This window comes from Lobosporangium transversale, assembly GCF_002105155.1.
Source record: "Lobosporangium transversale strain NRRL 3116 chromosome Unknown BCR41scaffold_11, whole genome shotgun sequence".
NCBI classification, from domain to species: domain Eukaryota; kingdom Fungi; phylum Mortierellomycota; class Mortierellomycetes; order Mortierellales; family Mortierellaceae; genus Lobosporangium; species Lobosporangium transversale.
The window spans coordinates 39,546-59,955 of record NW_019028989.1 but is presented as its reverse complement, the minus strand read 5'-3'; the positions used below and the strand labels follow the sequence as shown (position 1 = coordinate 59,955).

Here is a 20,410-nt window from a genome sequence, read left to right as displayed (position 1 = left end):
ATTAAGAAACGTCAGTACCAAAATGTAACTTGCCGCCCGTACTTGTCAAAACTATCAAGGCTACCGAGATCATACAAAAAAGGATTACCTGCCGGTTCTGTGAACATAGCCTTAACTACTTCGATGGCTATATCAGCCTGTAAACCAAAATCAATATTACTTTGAGCAAATGCACCTTCATTTTCCTTGTCCGCTCTAAGAAAAGTTATGTTGCGCAACAAGTAGAATTTAGCAATCGTCGTAAACCATGTTTGTCAGGTCTATACCCGACAAAGCTATTGGAGAAATTAGACAGGAAAATGCCTTTACCCAAGTACTCGACGTGGTTCACACCATTCAAGAATTTGTTGTGCCATCACGGTTGGTGATGGCATGTCACCCTTATCCTGTCGCATCTGAATAAGCTGAATAATGATAGGAACGAAGATTTGACTAAGAGTCACTTGGTTGTCATGCGACGAATGGAAATAGACTTGTAAAAAGTAGTTTAGGCATTGTCTCAGGTGGTTATTGTTGGTTGTTTGGGGATCAAAGTACAGAATGATCAACTGTCTCAAGATCTACAGTAGAGCAATGTTGAAAAAGGAGATAGAAGTTTTACAGCAAGTTAGACGGACGATCGAATTGTCAGGAAAACTGGTACATGATAGAATTCTATAATGTATACCTTAGCGTTCTTCAATAGCTTGGTCAACATGAGCTTGGCTATCCCTTCTACTGCTACAGCTTGTAGTTCATCTCCGGGGCCTTCAAGACTTTTGGCCAAGTCTTGTATAATCCTTTCTTCAGAGATTTGACTTGACATAGCAGTCATACCGAATGTCAAGATCAAGTCAAATACAATCTATATAATATTGGTCATTTATGATCATGCAGTTTAATAAAATTTAAACAAGAAAAGCTTGACGCTTACGATCAAGTTTTCACAGTCTGGTATTACCTTGAGCGAAAGAATCTGGAGTTGGATGCTTGCGTTTTCGGCGAAAATGCATGTCAAGAACAACTCCATATTACTTTGAGCAAGATTCTGATCCAACATGCAAATCAATCCTAGGCAATGAAGACCAAGCTCCTGCATCACCTCTTCTTGCCTTCCGAGTGCTGGAATGACCAATTCGTTCAAGAGACCATACATATACGAGTTTTCTTTCAATGCCTAAGTTAATACAAAATAAAAATAAACAGTGAGAAAGAGACAAGTCAACTGCTGTACTCCCCGAGATTAAAAAAATAGTATCACAAGACCGCTTCAGTTACCTCAGTACTCCGAGTCAGCATAAATTTAGTGATAGTCAGACAACGAATCCTAATCAACATCGCATCAATCTCACTTGCGCTTTGACCAATTTCTTCAGTGCCAATTGAGGGTCTTCTCCTCGGAGATTTGTCTGCAATGCTGCGTTTACGTTTACGTGGTGTATTTGTCAAATCCATTGTCTGCTCATCTAGCGAATCTTCATCGTCCTAAAGGCACAAAAAAAAAAAAAAAAAAAAAAAATGAAGGGACTTGATCAGAACATAACATCGACTGAATCACCAAATCACCAATTTCTATATGTCTCGTATAATCGATACTTACGTCGGACTTCTCTGGATTACGAAGATATTCTTGTTCATCAATTCCAGCTCTGATGTCAGAGATAATTTCAATGACAATACGAGTAAAATCCTTTTCATTCAATGAAATTTTCCCCATGGTCTCCAAAATGCAATCCAAATGATTATCAGGGATATCATCTAACATCAACATCTCACCTAGAAATGAGGAAGATGAAAAAGGCTTTCAGCACGCTTACTATCAGTGAACAATTTTTTTTTTTTCCTTTTTATCTTTTTAATATCTGTGTTCTTCCTCATAAACTTACGAAGCAAATTAAACATTTTACGGCGTCCATTTTCGTCTGCATAGTCCAAAAGTTTGGCGATCATTAGCAGCTGCGTTACGATGAATTCAGCCTCAGGGCGGTTATCTTCATCAGCCTTCTGCATTTGATTGCTATATCGCTGAATGTAATATGCATGTCGAGTGACCTCTGGCACTGCTCTTTCAAACTGGATATCATCATCCTTACTGCGACAAAACTCTGCGAATGCTCTCACCAAGAACGCACTTTCAACTGTCAGATTCAACCAAAAGACGTCTATAGCAATTATATCAGCTTTTGGTTCATACTTCAAAAGAATATTAAACCAACTATATTTGGGCCTGCCTCATCGCTTCGTTACTAACCATTGAATACCAGACTCCCGAGAATATCCGCACGGTAATCAAAAAATGCCTTCAATACTTCATCAGCGATTTCGCTACTCATCACATCCAAACGTTCCAGAAACTCGATAAGGTTATTATCAGCCTGTTGAATCCATTTGGTGGATAACATTTTGGTGCAGGCTTTCCTAACATTCTCGTCTCTGCCTCAATAGAAAGCGAAAAATGAAAAATAAAGGCCAAAGCTTAAATTTTGAGATTTGATTTGGCATGCTGTATATTACAAATCACTGCAATAGGATACCCACCTGTCTGACAGCCCATAGCGAAGCAATCTCTCCCTATCGTCAATCGATAACACACGAAAATCCGAAAGTTCATCCATTGGTTTCGTAAACAAGCCTCTCCTGTTATATGCATCTGTGTCTCTAGCCCTCTCAAGAATAGAGGGCAGTGTGGCTCTGGTATGTTCAACATTGAAGAGTGCTGACCGACGAACCTCACTATTGTAGGAATGGCAAGGGGAAAAGCCGGGCTTAGTGCGAAATAGGTTTATGACCAAATGTGGATGCAAAGCCTGTTTGTGAAAAAAAAAAAAAAAAAAAAAAAAAAAAAAAACGTACGCGCTAGGATCATGTTGCATCAAGTCTAAAAGTTTCTGAACAACATTTTCTCCGTCGCCACCTTCAGTGTCTTCTTCAGCCGTCTGAAGTTTTGACAATGCAAATACTGCCTGGACGCGAACAGCAGCTTCCTTGTCCCTGATTCGCTCCATGAGACTCTCCTTCAGTTGAGTATAAAGATCATCACTAATGAGAAAAAAAAAAAAAAAAAAAAAAAAAAAGGTTAGCTTATAGAAGAGGTATGATTAAATAACCCATGGGGAAAGAAAAAAAGTTCCTGCTTACTCAATAGCGCCTAGCGAGTTAATACTTAATGCAATCAACTGACATGATCGTAGGCGTACTAGCTTTTCCTTAACTCTGACTCCTTTCAACAAATGATGCATCAGATACTCAACAAATCGTGACGAGATTCCTTCTGCTCCTTCTTCATCTTCGTTTGCTGCCTCCGCTGCCATGTCTAGTAGAGATATAAATTACGGTAAGCAATAGTTAAAAAAAAAAAAAAAAAAAAAAACTAAGCTTTCGCCTTACCCTTCTCCCGTGTGCACAGAATGAATGATGACACAAATTGAATAACTCGGTCAGCTGCAGGCTCTCTTTTTTTAATAGCCAATACGACATTCAGATTTCGAATAAATTCTTTGTTGAAAGCTTCCTCCCCTTTTTCTGCAGCGATCTCTGCACATTGCTCCTGAATCTTTCTCAACATGACGGCATTCTTGCGATGGTTAGCTGAAGTCTTTTGTGACTCTTGGAAGATGGAAGGAACTACTGTACGCAGAGTCTCGATCGCATTTCCCTTTTTGGATTTGGCTAATGATTTTTTTTGTGTGGTTGTTACTGTAGTTGCGCTTGTGTTTGTGCTTGAGCTTGAAGTTGCGGGAGTGGTTATTGTCATTGTATGAGCCGTAGAAGTGACATTATTGTTGTCGTTGCCATCATTATTGTCATCATTGCTTGCCTCGGTGGCAGTCTGCTTCCTTTGCCGAGCCATGGAATGTTTGAGTTTGATTGAATGTCCCAACCGAAAAAAAAAAAAAAAAAAAAAAAAAAAAAGTCAGGAACGCCTGTTTAAACGCGTGCATCTGTGCAGTCTCAATTTTGGTGGCAAAGCCACTTCCAAAAAAAGCTATTCTTTGTTACACTGAACCGTGTTCTTCAACATAATTTAAACTTCTCGAGCGTTTATTTTTGCATCGTCTTCATCCTTCGTCAACCATGGAATCGGATCGATCCACACCAGTACACGATGCTAGACATTCACCCGCATTGCAGGAACGAGAGAGGAGCGTTAAGGTGGAATCGCAACGCGGCCCTGTCAAAAGCATTGGTGTAAAGTGAATTTGTCTTTTTTACATCATCCATCCTATTTCAAAAAAAAAGAAGTTCAACTCCTAATTTTTCTTTTTTTAAACAGGAGATCTTAAACGCAGATCGTGAAGGATCTACTGCTTCCTCCGCAACTGGGATCTCGAACCCCTTAGCAGGATTATCAAAGGCTGAACTAGTAGAAATGCCTATTAGGTCGTACCTGGATCAAACAGTACTACCTGTGCTACTGGAAGGAATGAAACAACTCGCAAAAGAACGGTAAAAGTGGAGAAAAACATGGTTTGGTTTTCAAGAGGACTAATGCAGATCGAATTTACATGTCAATATCACTAACAGTCTCTTTTTTTTTGTAGGCCACAAAATCCATTAGAGTATCTTGGACATTATCTCTTGAATCACAGCGATACTGTTGGTCGCTCTCCAGGGCCGTAATAATCCCTCCATTTCTTTGGCCCTAGTCCATCTCATGTAAATAATACTGATTGGCAATTAACATCATCTTCTTTGACCAGCTAATTGTCTAGATCAATAAATATATAAATATATACATATAAATATATCGCACTTGATCACCTCACACCTAAAAAACTACAGTATATAGATGCCTTTATTTTATTGTAATCGTTTACCCAAATTCCACTGGTCCATATGCATCCCCGATTGATCTCTATAAAATTCCAATACCCTATCCTTTTTTTTTTTTCTGAACCTATTCTACCACAACTCACGGCGCTTCTGTCTCTGGATAATGATTTCCTGTGCCTTCCACCCTTTGTTCCTAAACGCGCGCTGTTGAGCCTTGATCCTTGCAACCTGAACTTCTTTTGATGCAGGAACATAGCATTTGACAAACAGATCACTGACATTGTATTTTTTTGCCAAGTATGATCGTGTATATTTGGTGGGGTCCTCCAATCGAAGTGCACGCATCTCTGCAATCTGCTCCTCTGTTAATGTGGCGAATTCAGGACGAGCTGCAGCCTTATCAGCATTCAAAGCAGGTGGCAAGTCTGGATGTGTCAAAGGTGTTGATGTGGCGGAGCCTGGTGTCCTTGAGGAGACCGAAGCAGGAGAAGGATTTGTAGAAGAGAGAATCGAAGTTGTAGGTCCGGCTGTAGGGCGACGAATAAACAATGAACCGTCCTTGAGAGGCGTTGCATCGGCCTCACTATTGACTTTGTGACGAAGACGGTAGTGACGAGGAAAGAGTGTGCGTGTGACATTTGTGCCGTATCCACGAGCCAAAGCTGGTACAGACTGAGTAATTGTTGGCTTAAACATTGTTTAATGTATTATGTCGACTACTAGGAAAATACAGCAAAATCACGATATTGTGGATTTAATCCCGCTGGTTTGTCAGATTTTCCTGAAATTACGGAAACTGAGAGTAGGTTAATGGTTGAGTCAAGCCAGGGAATGATCGCACTAGAATTGGGGTTGTTTACAGAGTGGCTTACTCTTTGAGAAGTACATTTTCAGCTCAAATCTTTTGATTGGCTGAAAAATTGCGCAGCATATATTGCAATACAGCAAAAAGCCTGATGATTAGCCTTAGGCATATTCCCTGAGTGAGAAATAAGCAGTACCGCTGGTGTTATTCGTCTTCCCCTGTTATCCCATTCCATCGTCTCCAGTAGTCTGTCTCTAATCCTAATAGTGCTTTTTATTACAAATGAACTATTGACAATGACCTGTGAATCTCACTCAAATAAAGACTTGAAGTATCTACATAAAGGTTACTCAAACAGATGGCCAAACTGTCTAGAATTCCGCATCTCCTCTGCGAATTTGATAATATATAAAACCTTTCCTTTCCTGGCTACTTTGTGGATGTCTCCCTATAGTCAAATGCTATTACTGTTTAATGACATTTCCAACAGTGAAATAGAGACTAAATGTTTTATATGGAAGGGAATTCTGTAATCAAGCGGAAGAAATTGCTGTTATTATCTATTCCGTAAGTTAAGGAGGGGTCTGCTAAGCTGCCCAAACTCAGATATTAAAGCCTTATGTTCCTGTATAGACACTCTTCTATTATTTATGCACGTTTCTTTCAATACAAGGAGTCTCTCAATGCAGAGTTTTTTCAACTTCACCAGATATGGAAGGAAGATTGATAGGGGGCTTTCGAGCTCAAAGTAGTGTTTCTGACATAAATATAATACAGAAAAGAAGCCTTGGTCGCGCTATCATGAAAGGATTAATGGATTAGACTCTATAGAGAAAAGCATCCGATTGAAGGAGGAAAGACAACAATAACAACAAAAGGGGATTCCACGTTGATTAACTACCAAATTGGGAATTAGCATATCCCTGAGTTTCATATTTTCATTGATTGAAAACAATAGGCAAAAACAATAATGGGCGAAAAAAGAAGGACAACGAGAGAGAGGAGGGGGGATTCTCTTTGGGAATGGTTCAAAATCAAAGTCATCTAAAGTCGAGCTTAGGGCTCAAGACAAGATGAACGCTCAAGCGCTTAACGTAATAACCTCTTATTACAAGTTGGACTAGGTTGCTTAACAAGTCGCTTTTGTTTATGCTAATGAGCTTTTTATTCAACTCGTGATATTAATGATTCTTTTTTTTGCCGTTATTGTATTGTCTCTCCCCTTGATACCGAACCTAATTAAATCAGGATACGATAGAGAACGAACCGTTGGCATTCCAGATTTTATTTATTTGTTAGTAACGGTCAAGAGCTATTGGGGTCCAGACCAACCTTCGGCACCCTTTTTTTTGTCTTTGCCCTTGTCTTTAACGTTCAATCCACTTTAGTCTGTTTAGGCAGCCTATATGTGGCCCCCAACAATAATATATAACAACAGTAACAAAATGATATGACCAAGCAAAGGCATCTAGGCATGCATAGAGAATGAAAGATAGGGTGACACCTGTCTAGAGGTAAAAAAAAAAAAAAAAAAAAAAAAAAGAGCAAACATCGATTTGAAAATAAACCATTAGCATGCAACGTATCCAACAAGGAGTTCGCATTAAAACATATACAACCAGGTAGGTATTGACGCTCAAATGCAGCTATCAATGAATTTGAGCAACGGTTTTTTCCCCCACACTTCTTCCTTCTCCTCTCCCCTTACGTTTCCCAGCTGCCCCAATTGCATGGTTCGTGCCATGCAGACGAAAGTGAGGTTTTTTTTTTTTTTTTTTTTTTGAAGGGTGAAGGATATTAAAAAGAGCAAGAGGTAACGCCAACATTGCAAGCTAGGCACGATATATGCTAACTTTCACCATAGGCATATATTTTATTTATTTATTGTTGTTATTTCTATTATTATTGCTATTGCCGTTCCGATTGGTGCAACTGGTATTTCTGTAACCGTTGCTGTTTTATCATGTCAAGCACTGTATGCCTTAAAGGGGGCCTTCCAAAGCAGGGGAACAAAGAAATAAAGTAAAGAGGAGTTCATTCTAAATGTATGAAAGATTATATTGTTTATTTTTTTCTCTGCTTCGGAGACCAGGCACTCGGCTTTCAGGGATGAAAGGTAGAAGAGGTACAGGAAGAAAAAGAGGGCAAATTGGATTAAAGTCTTTTTGTACATGAAGATATCAATTAGAGTATTTGTTGCGTGTACCGCATGTTTTTATAACCCTGCTAATGCAACATGTCGCTGTTGTTGTTGTTTAGTTGTTGATACAATATGATGAATATTTTATAACCTTTGGGATCTTCAACGCATAGAGTACAGACTATAAGTCGCGTCAAATGTTAAACATTCACTCCAAAAAAAAAAAAGATTCTAGTCTTTTTTTCTTTCCTTGTTGTACTACACAGTTACAGTTGACGTGTTTGAAGTAATCAGCATAATCTGTGATTTGGAGTACAACTGAAGGACCACTGGACAGATATAGCTCACAGTTTACTCTTTACTATACCTCTTTTTTTTTTTACAACTCAAGAGTGCATTTTGTTTGGTCTTTCTTTAATGCTCTGCTCTTTTTTTTTCTTTTTTTTCCTATGCTTGTTTGTTTGTTTGCATGATAGGATAAGGTGGATGGATGTTGCATACCTTGCAGTAGAAACATACCCCTCTGGCTGAGAGCAGTAACGAAAAGAGAGAGCAAGAAATCACCAATCAAGATCCCACCGCCACTAACAGCCACTGTTACAAAGTAACCACTTCAACCACTTACTATCAAGAGAAAAAAAAATAAAAAGCGCGCGCATTCGTGCATATTCTTTTTTTGCGACTGCAGCGGAGTAAACCTAACATAAGCGAGTATTTTATTTTATTTGCGGCGGGTGATTCCTAGTCTACGCAACACAACACAGACAACAAAAATATATCGGCGATTAACATTTTGAACATGTGCTGATGTACATTTGTACTACACTAACTGTACAAGGGTTAGTAAAAAAAAAAAGTTCGGCAAACAGGGTCGAATATTGGTCTTTGTGTACCCGAGGCAAACGCAATGATCACATCTGTGCATCAATTGTCACTCTATTGCTTTGAGTATGTCTTCATCCATGCACAGTTCGCTTCCACGTAAAACGAAAAAAAGGGGAGGGAGGAGAGGGGAGAGAAGTGATGCAGAAGACAGAGATATGGGGTACAAACGTGAAAATACTGCCATTCTGGTAAGCATAGGACTTGCAGCTACAAGCTGGCCCCATACATTTTGAAACACTCTAGTTCGTTCGATTTGTTCCACAGACCAAACAGAAAGGTCGGTAATAACAAAAAAAAAAAAAAAAAAAAAAAAAAAAAGGAGGGAGGGAGGGGGGTTATTGAAGTATCAAAGAAGCGAATGAAAAAAGAGTATTCCAATAGAGGATAGCAAACTATAATACATGCAATAATCATTTTAATGCTCGCTCGAAGTATGCCTTGAATCAAGGGGAAGACAGGTGGGAACTAGGGGCAAGGCAGCATGCGACGCTATAGCAATGGTTACGGGTCGTAAGTGCTAAGCTGGTTCAATGCGTGGACACCCTATCGATTTCTAGGCAGCTGAAGAACTCTCAACAAACGGACACTATCCAGCACTTTAACCTTTTTTTTTATTCGAGAGAGATTCTCGGCATATTCTACATATTCTATTTTTGCGAGCATTATGTGCTTGTTCTCCAAAAGAAAGAGATAGTATAACTAATTTGGACTGGGTCATAAACTCAAGGAGAAAGCCATGCAAAAAAATGATTGGAAGAAGTGAAAGAAGAGACGCATCCATGCATCACAAAAAAACTCCAACGTTGCATTGTTGCGGGATCTTGTCTGGGATATAAGTTTACACATACCGATCCAACAGAAAAAAAAAAAAAAAAAAAAAAAAAAAGCGGAGAGGGAGAGACAACAGACAGACATGCGCAATCAACCCTAGCCAACGGACATCAAAGAAGTATGCATCGTAGTTTGCATGATCCACCTTGATTAACGTGTCTGAATGGACCAAATATATTTATACTATTCGATGCATTGAACAAAGAATGTGCAATTTACCACTGTGTTATAATGCTATATTGCTAGTCATATTAAGCAATATGTTCTTGAATTACGTCCAATCTCATTTATTCAGTGTTGAATCTGTTTGGATCGCACACTTGGCCGATCCAACGTCAAATGTAGAAATCAATGTGGTAGCGCTCTTCCTACAACGGTAATGAGCATCATCATCCAATATCCATGACAGTGTCAAAAGAGTAGAGAAGGGAAAGGAGGAATCACCATCACCAACCTCTTGCTGAGAGCTCAAAGAGAAACAACGGGTCATTTTCCAAGAAGGTGAACTGGCCAATGCTCCGTTTGTTGTCCTGTTAATGCAGCCGTGGATGCTCCTTCCCCCCTTTCTCCCCCATCTTTCTTTCTTGGGTACCCTGCTCTCTTTCAGTCACTCTGCTCATCCCCCAATCCCTTCTTCCCCTCCTCTCCCTTTCCTTCACTTTCTCCCCCCCTCCCCCTCCCCACATCCTTACCTCGCCCATACTGCTGCAACCCAAGCCTTTGCACTCAGCCTACAAGTACAGCCTGTCAGTCAGTCAGTCTTTACTTCTTGCAGCCATTATTTCCCTACTTGCCCCTGAATCTTAGTGAGCCTGGGCCATGGACTGCGGTACATGAACGGTACATTCGAATAATTGTTCAATTACGGTTATTCACATATACTAAAAAAAAATAAAAAAATAAAAAAAAATAAAAAAAAAGGTCGCTACAATCATTCAGAGTATAAATTATAAATGCACTGTTGTTCTCCTGAAACGTGAAGGGACGATCCCCTGTTATTATGCCTTTAACTGGCAAAAACAAAAGGAATCCTATATGTATAGTTTTTTTTCTATCAACCTCAGTTTAGGGCTCAGCTACAGAAAAAAAAAAATGCATTTATTCTGGACGTACATGTATTTGGTTCATTCTTCCCAAAAGTACAACCCCCCCCCCCCCATTCTTCTTTCTTGGTTCTATTCTGCAGAAAGCTGGGTACATGTAGCAATTTTTAGATGTTTTTCCCCAACGAGTCATAACGCTTTATTCTTTCAGCAGTAACGTGTGAAGGAAAAGAAAGATAGAAAGGAAGAAAGGGAAAAAAATTCTAGGAGGAAAGTACCAAATGGGATGTATTTGTGGGATTAAACGAGGCGAGGCACGCCAATAGCGTGGCATTCCACAGATGTTCACACCCTAACTGAATTCCGTCACATCCAGACTCGAACAAGAACAAAAAATCGAATCCCTTGTGCCTAGTAACCCTATCGGACTCGAGATTCGAATTTCTCGCCTCTTTTATCGTTCCCTCCCCATTGTTTCTTTCTTTTTGAATCTGACGCCTGGGAATGAACTGTCCTGTCCCTGATTGCTGGGAACATTGTTTCGCGTGCTGATGTAGGTTTATTCTTTTTCTTCCCATGTGTTGGAAATATTTCAGAGATATAGACTCTGGGCTACCACAAAAGCAACTCCCAGGGAAAAAAGGATCATGACCCGAATCTATTACAGTTCAGTAGAGCATCATCAATGAGTTACCACATTTTTATTTTATTTTATCCCACCATTTCCTTTCCTACGTTTTTACCTGACGCGGTTTTCATTTTTGATAGAGATACAACATAGTTAATGCTATTCTGCATGAAATGAAGTATTCTTTAAGATGAATGAATAAAATGAATAAAAAAAAGGGGGGAGAGGGGGGACAAGAAGTGGTGTGGTAGTCTATGTTTCCCCTAAAACATCTGTCCTAGAAGAATGAAGACACGTAAAAAAAAAAAAAAAAGGCGTGGATTGGAGGAGTTTTCGTCCATTCCATCACACAACCATGCCAAGTCAATTTTTTCCATGTCATGGCGAGGTAAGACCTATTGGCATTTCGGATAATGTGTATTACGTGCGTGTGTGAATTACTGTGAGTTGTGTGTTCTTTCCATGAGAGCCATTCCAGAAGGAATGTGTAAGCAATGTTATATTAGTTCGTATTGTCTTTGATCTTTTTTTTTTTTTTTTTTTTTTTTTTTTTTGGTGGGACCATTCACTCAGAAGGAAAAAATGAGTGTTTGTGTAAGCGCGTGTGTGCACATGCTTGTGTTCAGTATGCTGTCTCTTTTGTCATCATTTACCGCTTAATCCATCTATAAAATATCCCTCCGAGAGACAGAAATTTTTGTGCACGTCAAAAAGTTAAAAAAAAATAGCCCCGCCTCTGCCTCTGCCTTTGCCTCTGCCTCTGCCTCTGTTTTTACTTTTGTCTTTTCTCTTTCGGCAGCTGTAGTCATCACATCATGAGTTTTCGCATGTTGCAGGTCAACCTGATCCTGATCTGTGGATCTGATGGATGACATTGATGTTACTTAGTCTTTAATCCATCACTTTTTTTTATTTTTTTATTTTTTTATTTTTTATTTAGAATCACCTCATTCTCGAACAAAAGCAATCTGTAGATGTCCAGATAATGGAGATAGATTGCAGACTGAGTAGATTTTGGTAGATCTATAGTCGAATTAAAGAAAAGTATCGTCAATGGATCTACTGCAACGGAATGGTATAGTTCGTTCCTCATCAGAGTTGTTTTACTGCTTTTGAAAATGAGGTCGTTGAATACAATAAAATAAATAATATTGTTTATCGTAATCCCTGGATTCTTTTATGTGCATTGATGGGATTTTTATACAGGTAGAAGTTTTAGGGATGGGGTCTGTGTGTATTGGCATAAACATGTGCATCTGTTAGTGTGTTCCACTGAACAGAATCCTCTCTATTGTTTGTTCCAACCAGGGTTACCTAAAGCAAATCGAAAGAGGATTTAAATCAACGGTGGATTGTCACTTGGACCTTTTTTGAATTGTCCCTGTAGTGCTTCCCTCCCAATGGACCCAGGGAAGGAAACACACATCCCAGACATTTTGTCCTACCACCCGTGCGTGTTTGTGTTCGTCCCTTGCAACTTTTTTTTTTTTTTTTTTTTTTTTTTGTTGTGTACCGTGCTCATCCTACCAGTCCAGTAGAGTTTAGTTCAGTAGAATATGCACAAACCTTTTAGTTATTTATTTCTGAATAAAAATATATATATTTACAATTGCACTTATTTAAACAATTGAGTCGGGTTTAGTAAGAGTGAATGAAGGAATCATAGAATGAATGAGTGTAATTCTTTTTTTTGCTTTGAATGCGGATGAAATCGACCATAGACCATAGATGGATATAGCTGGGGATCAATGGGTTTTTCTTCTCAATTACTTTACATGGATATATTATTGCGATAATATTATGTTTATAAAATATAAAGATTGGTATATCAGTAAGAATATCACTATTGTCTGAACAATGGGTTTTTGACTGACATCCTTAATCCTTCGTCCTTACCCACCCACTCTTCCAATCCTTCATTCCCTTCTCATTAACCCCCACTACCCCCACTCCTCCCTTCATCATCACCATCATTATCCTTTACCCCCATCTACCTCCTTCTGCCTGTCCTTACTTCCTTTTCCTTTCCTTCCTTTCCCTTTCCTTTATTTTTCTTTCCTTTCCTTTCCTTTCCTTTGCTTTGCTTTGCTTTCCTTTTCCTTTCATTGCTTCAAGAGCTCTTTTTTATTCGTCTCTTCTTCTTTATCTCTTTTTCTTTTCTTTTTTTTTTTTTTTTCTCCTGTGTTTGTTCTCCATCATTGTTTTTCATCAACGTCTAGTTTTTTTTTTTTTTTTTTTTTTCTCACTCTCATCTTTTTCATTCTCTACTTTTTTTTTTTTTTTTTTTTTTTTCGGCCGGTCGACTAGCTAGACTCTCCCTACTGCTGCTCTTGCACGCGTGCGCGCTCCTTCTTTTTTTTTTTTTTTTTTTTTTTTTTTTGCTTGCATTTGTTTGTTTTTATTCTTTTTTTACTCTAAATATAATCTGCCTTTTTACCTTTTTTTATTTATTTGTTTTCTTTTTACAATTATCATTGAATGTTGACATTTACAATTCAAATCTATTCAAATCAATTCAATCGACTTTCTTATTTCTCCTTTCCTCTATTCTCTTATTTCTTGTTCCTTCTATTGAATCGTTCTCGAGCCATCCCTCCGTCTCCTCTTCTCTTCCTTGCTAGAGGGTTTGTGCACTTCTCATCTTCTTCCTCCTCCTTTTCTCCTTCTTGCTCGCTCTGTCTGCTCCCTCCTTCCTTCCTTTCTTTTCCTTCCTTGGTCGCTGTCCCGCCCTACTGTAAGTATATTACATTGAGACAGATAAAAAAAAAACAATATAGCCCGTTTCATTTGGTCGCGATACCTTATATTTTTTGAATACTTTCGAGTGTATTGGCAGCCAATTAGCTCGCTTGTTACGAGTATTGTTGCAAGTCCGTCACGTAGTGAGATGCCACCAGAACAATTCAATCATCGTTTTTAGATTAAAAATATAAGGTATCGTGACCAAATAAAATTGGCGATAATAAATAAATAATTAAATATAATAAAATAAAAACATACACAGCTGAGCAGGAAAAAGATAGTTCTTCGTGTACTTCTCTACTCTGTTTCCTCCTTTATAAAGCGCCCCGATTTCCTTTGCTTTTTTACCTTTTCTTTCCTTTTTTTTTTTTTTTCTTTTTATCTTTTCTTCATTTTATCTCCTCTCAACTCCTATTCGAACGACTGTCTACGTCTCACGTTCTTGCTCCTATTCCTCCTCTAATTCTCATCTTGTCTTTTTTTCCTCCGTGACGCCCCCCCAATATTCTCCGCAACAAATCGCTCTGTGCACAATCACATCGTACTACATCTAATTCTTTTTATCCTTCGCAAATACCCGTGGTACTTCAACATCTCTCTGTCTGACACATTTTGTGAATCTCTTTCCCTTCCTTGCTCTCTATGGTAATACAAACTGAACCTGAGCATTGCATTGTGTGTACAATGTCTGCATTGTCTGAATTCACACCCTGTGTTCAGAATGCACATTGAGTAGTGGATTAAGGGAGGAACAGCGTACAAAGTGCTGTGTACTGATGTTTACCCTTTGGGTTGGGCGAAATATAATAAGCAGGTCAACTAACTCTTTTCTTTTCTTTTCTTTTTGCTTTCTCGTTATTTGTCCTTTGTCCTGTAATAGACCCATCCATAATCCACATCCATCATTATAGCGTTATCTCGAAACCATCGCTTTGCCAGACTTTTTTTTTTTTTTTTTTTTTTTTTCCCCTTTAGCTGATTGTTCTTTCCACATTACACAATAATAATAAGAAAAAACGACCCCCGATCCATTCTTATTGTCTACCAACTTGTCTTTTTTCCCTCTCTCCTTTCTCTTCATCTTTACTGTTTATCGTATATAAAATCCACACGTCCATCCGAGCCTCTCCTTCTCTCTTGTCTCCTCTTCCCCGTCTTTGTTTTATATAAAAGGTTTTATGTCGACCAGTCATCTTCCTTCTATCCAAACCAACTTCTCCCACATCTCTTCTAAATATTCAACAACATCCCATCAATACCACACAAGCTCATCTTCTCCGAGATTGTCTTCGTCCAACATGAACTTCCAAACCCGGTCCTACTCCACTCCCTCGCTATCCTCGCGTGGATCAAGTTCGTCTCTCTATAGCCAGTACAGCTCCGCCTCTGACCGATCCCTGTCATGCTCGCCTGGACCATCCACGCCTTGCGACAACATGAGTCGTTCCCCTTCATTTTCGCATCAACGTCCCCACAAGTCCCTGATGTCTCTGCCATTGAAGCATCAAGTACCGATCCCATTCTCATCGGTTCTTCCACAGCCAAAGGGATACACCGCCCACTCGTCCCATCTTCAACATCATCATCTCCCTTACCATCATCAGTCATCTCCTCAATCCAACAACACTCACTCATACAACACCGGTTCACATCCTTCTACGGTTTCAAGACAGTATCATCATCATCAGGCCTTGCCTTCTCCCAGAGATTTCATCTATTCTTCTACTTCTCCCTCTCGAGATCATGCCTATGATCATGTGGATCATTACTATGCTCGCGGAGACCGATCCTCTTTTAATGGATCAGCACAACCTCCAACTGATTACTTTACTTCTCGACCCACCTCATATCACCATCTGTCTACACCAACGACCCCAACCTCAGCAATCAGTATGGATTCTAGAGTTCATCCTCTTTCGCCTGCACCATTGACGCCTCTTCAAGTTTCAACAACGCGATCGATTCATTCAAGCCCCTTTAACAGCCCACGATCTACTACAACTCCCGGTCGAGCGATGATGATGATGATGATGGATGAGGAATACTCGCCTTCGATGTCCCGTTCCCCCTCGATCTCCTCAGATCGCTCCGTCTTTTCTCCAGAGCCTTCGTCTCCTGCTTTTGCTTCGGAACAACATCATTACATGACATCATCTAATCGTGGTCACTCGAGTGTTTCATCGTCTGCTTCGACCTCCATGTCCTCCTTGTCGTCTTCTTTGACCAGCAACAACTCTTCCTCCAATTCTTTGGCAACTTGTTTATTGCCTTCGTCGTCGTCTACATCCTCCTCCTCCAACCCACAATTGTTGTTGTGTCCTGTTTGCAGCCGAGCCTTCAAGCCAAGCAAGAACCAAAACTGCAATTTGAGACGTCATTTGAAGAATGTTCACAATATGTCCCCTACAATGCATCCTCGCAAGTGCAAATGGGATTCTCTGCCCGATGGTCGCGTGAAGGATGACAAGGACCGTAAGGAACGTACTCGTAAGAGTAAGCGTCTTTGGGCTCGCAAGTTCCGCCTGCGACGCAAGGTTGAGGAAGCTGCTGTGGTGTTGAGCATGCTCAGCCAGGCAGTCTAAAAAAAAAAAAAAAAAAAAAAAAACTTTATCTTCGTTTTATCTTGCTTTTACATCGTTCTTTTTGTATCATAGCCTCTTTTTTAATTATTGGTGTATATTGCTCCACTTTTCTACTTCCTCTCTGTCTCTCTCTCTCTTTTTTTTTTTTTTTTTTTTTTTCGCCCTCCTTTTCTTTGCTCTCTTAATATGTTGTACATATTTTGCTTGCCCTTTTCTTTCTTTCTTTCTTTCTTTTTGCTTTTGCTTTGCTTTTCTCTATTCTTTCCATAGTATAGCTTCTTACCAATAATAGCCATAATACCATACCTTTAATTAGAAATACTAATAGTAATAATAATAGCCATACTACATATTAATAATACATCTATATAATAGTAATAAATAAAAAGTCGAAAATAAGCTCAGTCTCTTCTTTTTTTTTTTTTTTTTTTTTTTGCTTTGCTTTGAAAAATCAATCTTGAAAAATACTTGGAGAAACTATCTCAAACAAAACGGACAAAGAAAAACAATAAAATAAAAAAGCTCCTTTATGGTATGTAGAACATTTGAAACAATAAGCAAGTTATATACGTTTCATAATAGTTTGACAATGGACGAATGTATATATTTATCGATATACAGTACCTTTTTTGTCTTTTTTTTTCTACCTTTTTCCACCAAACATTGACACAGCATCCACCCATGTGTTCTTTTAACATCATCTTTTTTTTTTAGGTAGTACGAAGCTAAAACAAAAAAAAAAAAAAGACAGAGCTTGATTGTGTGATCTGACACATCCAAAACATGGACACAGACACAGACACACGCACAGCTCTTTTGTACGCACAAAGTGCACAAAGCATCTCCAGTAACACAGCTTAGACTAAATGTACATGTACATGTACCTTGTTTTTGATTTTATCAAGCAACGTAAACAATGGGTCAAAGCCTTTTTCTTGATGGTTTGATTTTATTATCAAAAGAAAAAAAAAAAAAAAAAAAAAAAAAACTTTAAACTATTGAATGGGTGAGTGGGAGTGTAATTTGTTACATGCAAAATGTTTTTTTTACAAAAAAAAATAATAATAATTGAATTCCTTTAAGCCAAGTTGGAAGGATAGACAAAGTCGTCCAAGTCCACAAAGGACTCCTTGATGGAGCGTGGGGAGACAAAGCGGGACAAGATAGAGGCAGATCCTGCCTTATCGTTCGTGCCTGAAGCACGTCCACCTCCGAAAGGTTGCTGACCAACAACAGCTCCTGTGCACTTGTCATTGATGTAAAAGTTACCAGCAGCATGGCGGAGCTTGTTGGCTCCCAAGATGGTAGCATAGCGATCCTGAGAGAACAAAGCTCCAGTCAAAGCATAGGCAGAAGAATTAGCAACCAAGTCCAAAGTGCTCTCGTACTCATCAGCCTTATACACATAGATCGTAACAATAGGTCCAAAGATCTCCTCCATCATGGTGCGAGACTTGGGGTTGGTAGTAACAATGATAGTGGGCTGGACAAAGTAGCCAACAGAGTCATCGTAGGAACCGCCGGCAATGATCTCAGACTCGGCATCACTCTTAGCCCAATCGATGTAACCCTTGATCTTGTCGAACGACTGCTGGTTGATGACAGGGCCCATAAAGTTCTTAAAGTCCTCAACACTGCCCACCTGAAGGCGCTTGTGAGCCTCAATAAGACCAGCCTTGATCTCGGGCCAGAGGTTGTCAGGGAAGTAGGCACGGGAGCATGCAGAGCACTTCTGGCCCTGGTACTCAAAGGCAGAGCGGATGGTGTTGTGAACAACCGACTTGACGTTGCCTGTCTTGTGGACCATGTGGAAGTTCTTACCTCCAGTCTCACCAACGATACGGGGGTAGGATTTGTAGTTCTCAATATTGTTGCCAATGTCCTTCCAGAGCTTGCGGAAGACATGAGTGGAACCGGTGAAGTGCAAAGCAGCAAAGTCGGGGTGCTTCAAGACCTGGCCGACGACTTCGGGAGCGGGACCGGGGATGAACTGGATGACACCAGCGGGAAGACCTGCCTCACGCATGATCTGGTAGACAATGTATGAAGCGTAGGTAGCAGCAGGGGCAGGCTTCCAGACGCAGACGTTGCCCATCAAGACGGGGGCACCCACCAAGTTGGCACCGATAGCAGTGAAGTTGAAGGGCGAAACAGCGAAGACGAAGCCCTCCAAAGGACGGTACTCTGTGCGGTTCCAGGTACCATTGGAGTTCTGGGGAGGCTGGACAGTATAGAGCTCCTCAGCATACTTTACACCAAAGCGCAAGAAGTCGCATGTCTCGGCAGCAGAGTCAATCTCTGCCTGCCAAGCGTTCTTACCCTGACCCAACATGGTGGCAGCCATGATCTTGTATCTATATTATTTATTCATCACACGCACACGTGAGCGAAACACAAAAAAGGAAATTAAAGTTAGGAAAAATATAAGTATAGTGAAGTATATCTTATAGCAAATAGTGTTATCACAGAAAAGTGAGTAAAAGTAAGAGTATAGGTCACTAGTAGCTAAAAGGCTGTGGACAAAAGCCAGAAAGACAAAGATAGTAATAGTAGTCGATGTTTGGGGTCGGGGTATGGGTCATAGGCTATAGACGACGGGATATGAAAATCGGAATTTCAAAGTGGCGTCATTGGCATAAACGGCCAAAATGTGTTCAAAGAGAAAAAGGAACCCAACGAAACACATACACATAAAAAAAGGCACTACTGAGCTTCATTGAACGATTTTTGGGCGGCCGACCGAATAGCTCCAAGGTGATCTGATGAGAACTCAGTGACAGCTCTTCAGCTCATCATTCACTGTCATTATGAAGCAAAAAACGAAAAGAACGAGAGAGATCCATCTCTATCTATTGTCTCTTCAAATAGGAATCGATGACTACCAGTAAAAGTTGCATTCTTTTTTTATGTCTTCGAGAAAATGGTGTGGTGGAGGGGTTGGACTAAAACAAGAAATCCAAAGGAAATAAATGTTTTGAAGCCAAAGACAAAAGGGCAATTCTCTTGGGGCCACCTTTTTTTTTTTGTGTTCCTGATCATTAGTGCAAAGTTTAGGGCAAGAGACTTTTTTTTTTTTCCCACACGCAAAGGGCTCAGTAATCAGAACACAAAATTGTGAAAGTGATGACCCATACCATGCTGACAAAGCGCACTAAATGCTATGAAGAATTCACCATCAAATCATTCACTCCTATCACCCCCTACCATTGACCCCCTGTTTTCCTCTTTTAAAAAACATTTGTGGAATGTCTATCTGACAATAGACGCCGTAAAAACAGAATAAAAAAATGTTTTAAATAAAAAAAGAGGTTGAAGATTACCTATACTTGGTAGAAATAAGATCAGCCGCCTTCAAGAAGATGGCAGCGCGATCATTAAAGGGAGTGTTCTCCCAGTCCTGCTTGGCAGCCAAAGCACCATCGATAGCCTTGGTAACAAGGACCTCGTCAGCGTTGTGATAGTTGCAGACGATGGTCTTGTGCTCATGGGGCATGACCTGCTTTTCAATGATTCCGGTGCGGACCTATTTTATAAAGGAAAAAAAAAGGGGGAAGGACAAAACAACCAACCATTACAAGAAAGTTCAAACTCTTCGTCAATTTCAATTCGTGTAGTTCTCATGAATATTCCATACCTCTTCTCCATTGACAATGCAAGGAATGTCAAGGGGAACCTGACCACGGAGTTCCTTCAATGCAGCTTCAAGACCAGCGCGCTCAGCAGAGCCAGAAGAGTAGGTTTTCTAATATGGGAAAGAAATAATGTGATGGAAGGAATTAGCGTGGGAGAGTAACAATTTGCGGTTGCACACATAATTTTTTTAAAAAAAGCTATTCATATAGTTCATTCCATTCCATTTACCATGGGCTCATTGGTGACAGCGGGGATCTTGAAAGTGGCCAAGTTGGCAGTAGGGACGGACATGATCGATTATTATTGGTATAAATGTGAAGTTGAAGAGTTAAAGAACGAGAAGAAAAAAAAAAAGAACGTCGTCAAGTA

At 39.8% G+C, this 20,410-nt stretch overlaps 5 protein-coding genes across 5 annotated transcripts; 2 read left to right on the top strand and 3 right to left on the bottom strand.

Moving 5' to 3' along the window:
• Window positions 1–305: 305 nt before the first annotated feature.
• BCR41DRAFT_302912 (nuclear condensing complex subunit) lies at window positions 306–3,733 on the bottom strand (the record flags this gene model as incomplete). The annotated part of the gene is made up of 11 exons (XM_022020691.1): window positions 306–560; window positions 668–844; window positions 941–1,156; window positions 1,258–1,445; window positions 1,600–1,755; window positions 1,866–2,141; window positions 2,231–2,412; window positions 2,518–2,712; window positions 2,833–3,018; window positions 3,118–3,292; window positions 3,367–3,733. 11 exons carry the CDS (start codon window positions 3,731–3,733, stop codon window positions 306–308), a joined length of 2,373 nt encoding a protein of 790 aa, XP_021882980.1.
• A 269-nt stretch (window positions 3,734–4,002) lies between these two features.
• Window positions 4,003–4,688, top strand: BCR41DRAFT_420682 (Dpy-30 motif-domain-containing protein). Its single transcript, XM_022029926.1, has 3 exons — window positions 4,003–4,167; window positions 4,253–4,425; window positions 4,521–4,688. The coding sequence occupies exons 1-3, from the start codon at window positions 4,054–4,056 to the stop codon at window positions 4,597–4,599; spliced, it is 366 nt and encodes a 121-aa protein (XP_021882979.1). The 5' UTR covers window positions 4,003–4,053; the 3' UTR covers window positions 4,600–4,688.
• A 116-nt stretch (window positions 4,689–4,804) lies between these two features.
• BCR41DRAFT_349947 (mitochondrial ribosomal protein subunit L20-domain-containing protein) lies at window positions 4,805–5,565 on the bottom strand. Its single transcript, XM_022023572.1, has one exon. It carries the CDS (start codon window positions 5,446–5,448, stop codon window positions 4,882–4,884), a length of 567 nt encoding a protein of 188 aa, XP_021882978.1. The 5' UTR covers window positions 5,449–5,565; the 3' UTR covers window positions 4,805–4,881.
• A 9,239-nt stretch (window positions 5,566–14,804) lies between these two features.
• On the top strand, window positions 14,805–16,408 carry BCR41DRAFT_420680 (hypothetical protein; the record flags this gene model as incomplete). The annotated part of the gene is made up of 1 exon (XM_022029925.1): window positions 14,805–16,408. Exon 1 carries the CDS (start codon window positions 15,005–15,007, stop codon window positions 16,406–16,408), a length of 1,404 nt encoding a protein of 467 aa, XP_021882977.1. The 5' UTR covers window positions 14,805–15,004.
• Window positions 16,409–17,392: 984 nt separating this feature from the next.
• On the bottom strand, window positions 17,393–20,391 carry BCR41DRAFT_349942 (1-pyrroline-5-carboxylate dehydrogenase). The gene is made up of 4 exons (XM_022023571.1): window positions 20,270–20,391; window positions 20,043–20,150; window positions 19,729–19,931; window positions 17,393–18,762 (listed from the first exon to the last, which is right to left on the bottom strand). The coding sequence occupies exons 1-4, from the start codon at window positions 20,330–20,332 to the stop codon at window positions 17,487–17,489; spliced, it is 1,650 nt and encodes a 549-aa protein (XP_021882976.1). The 5' UTR covers window positions 20,333–20,391; the 3' UTR covers window positions 17,393–17,486.
• Window positions 20,392–20,410: the final 19 nt, after the last annotated feature.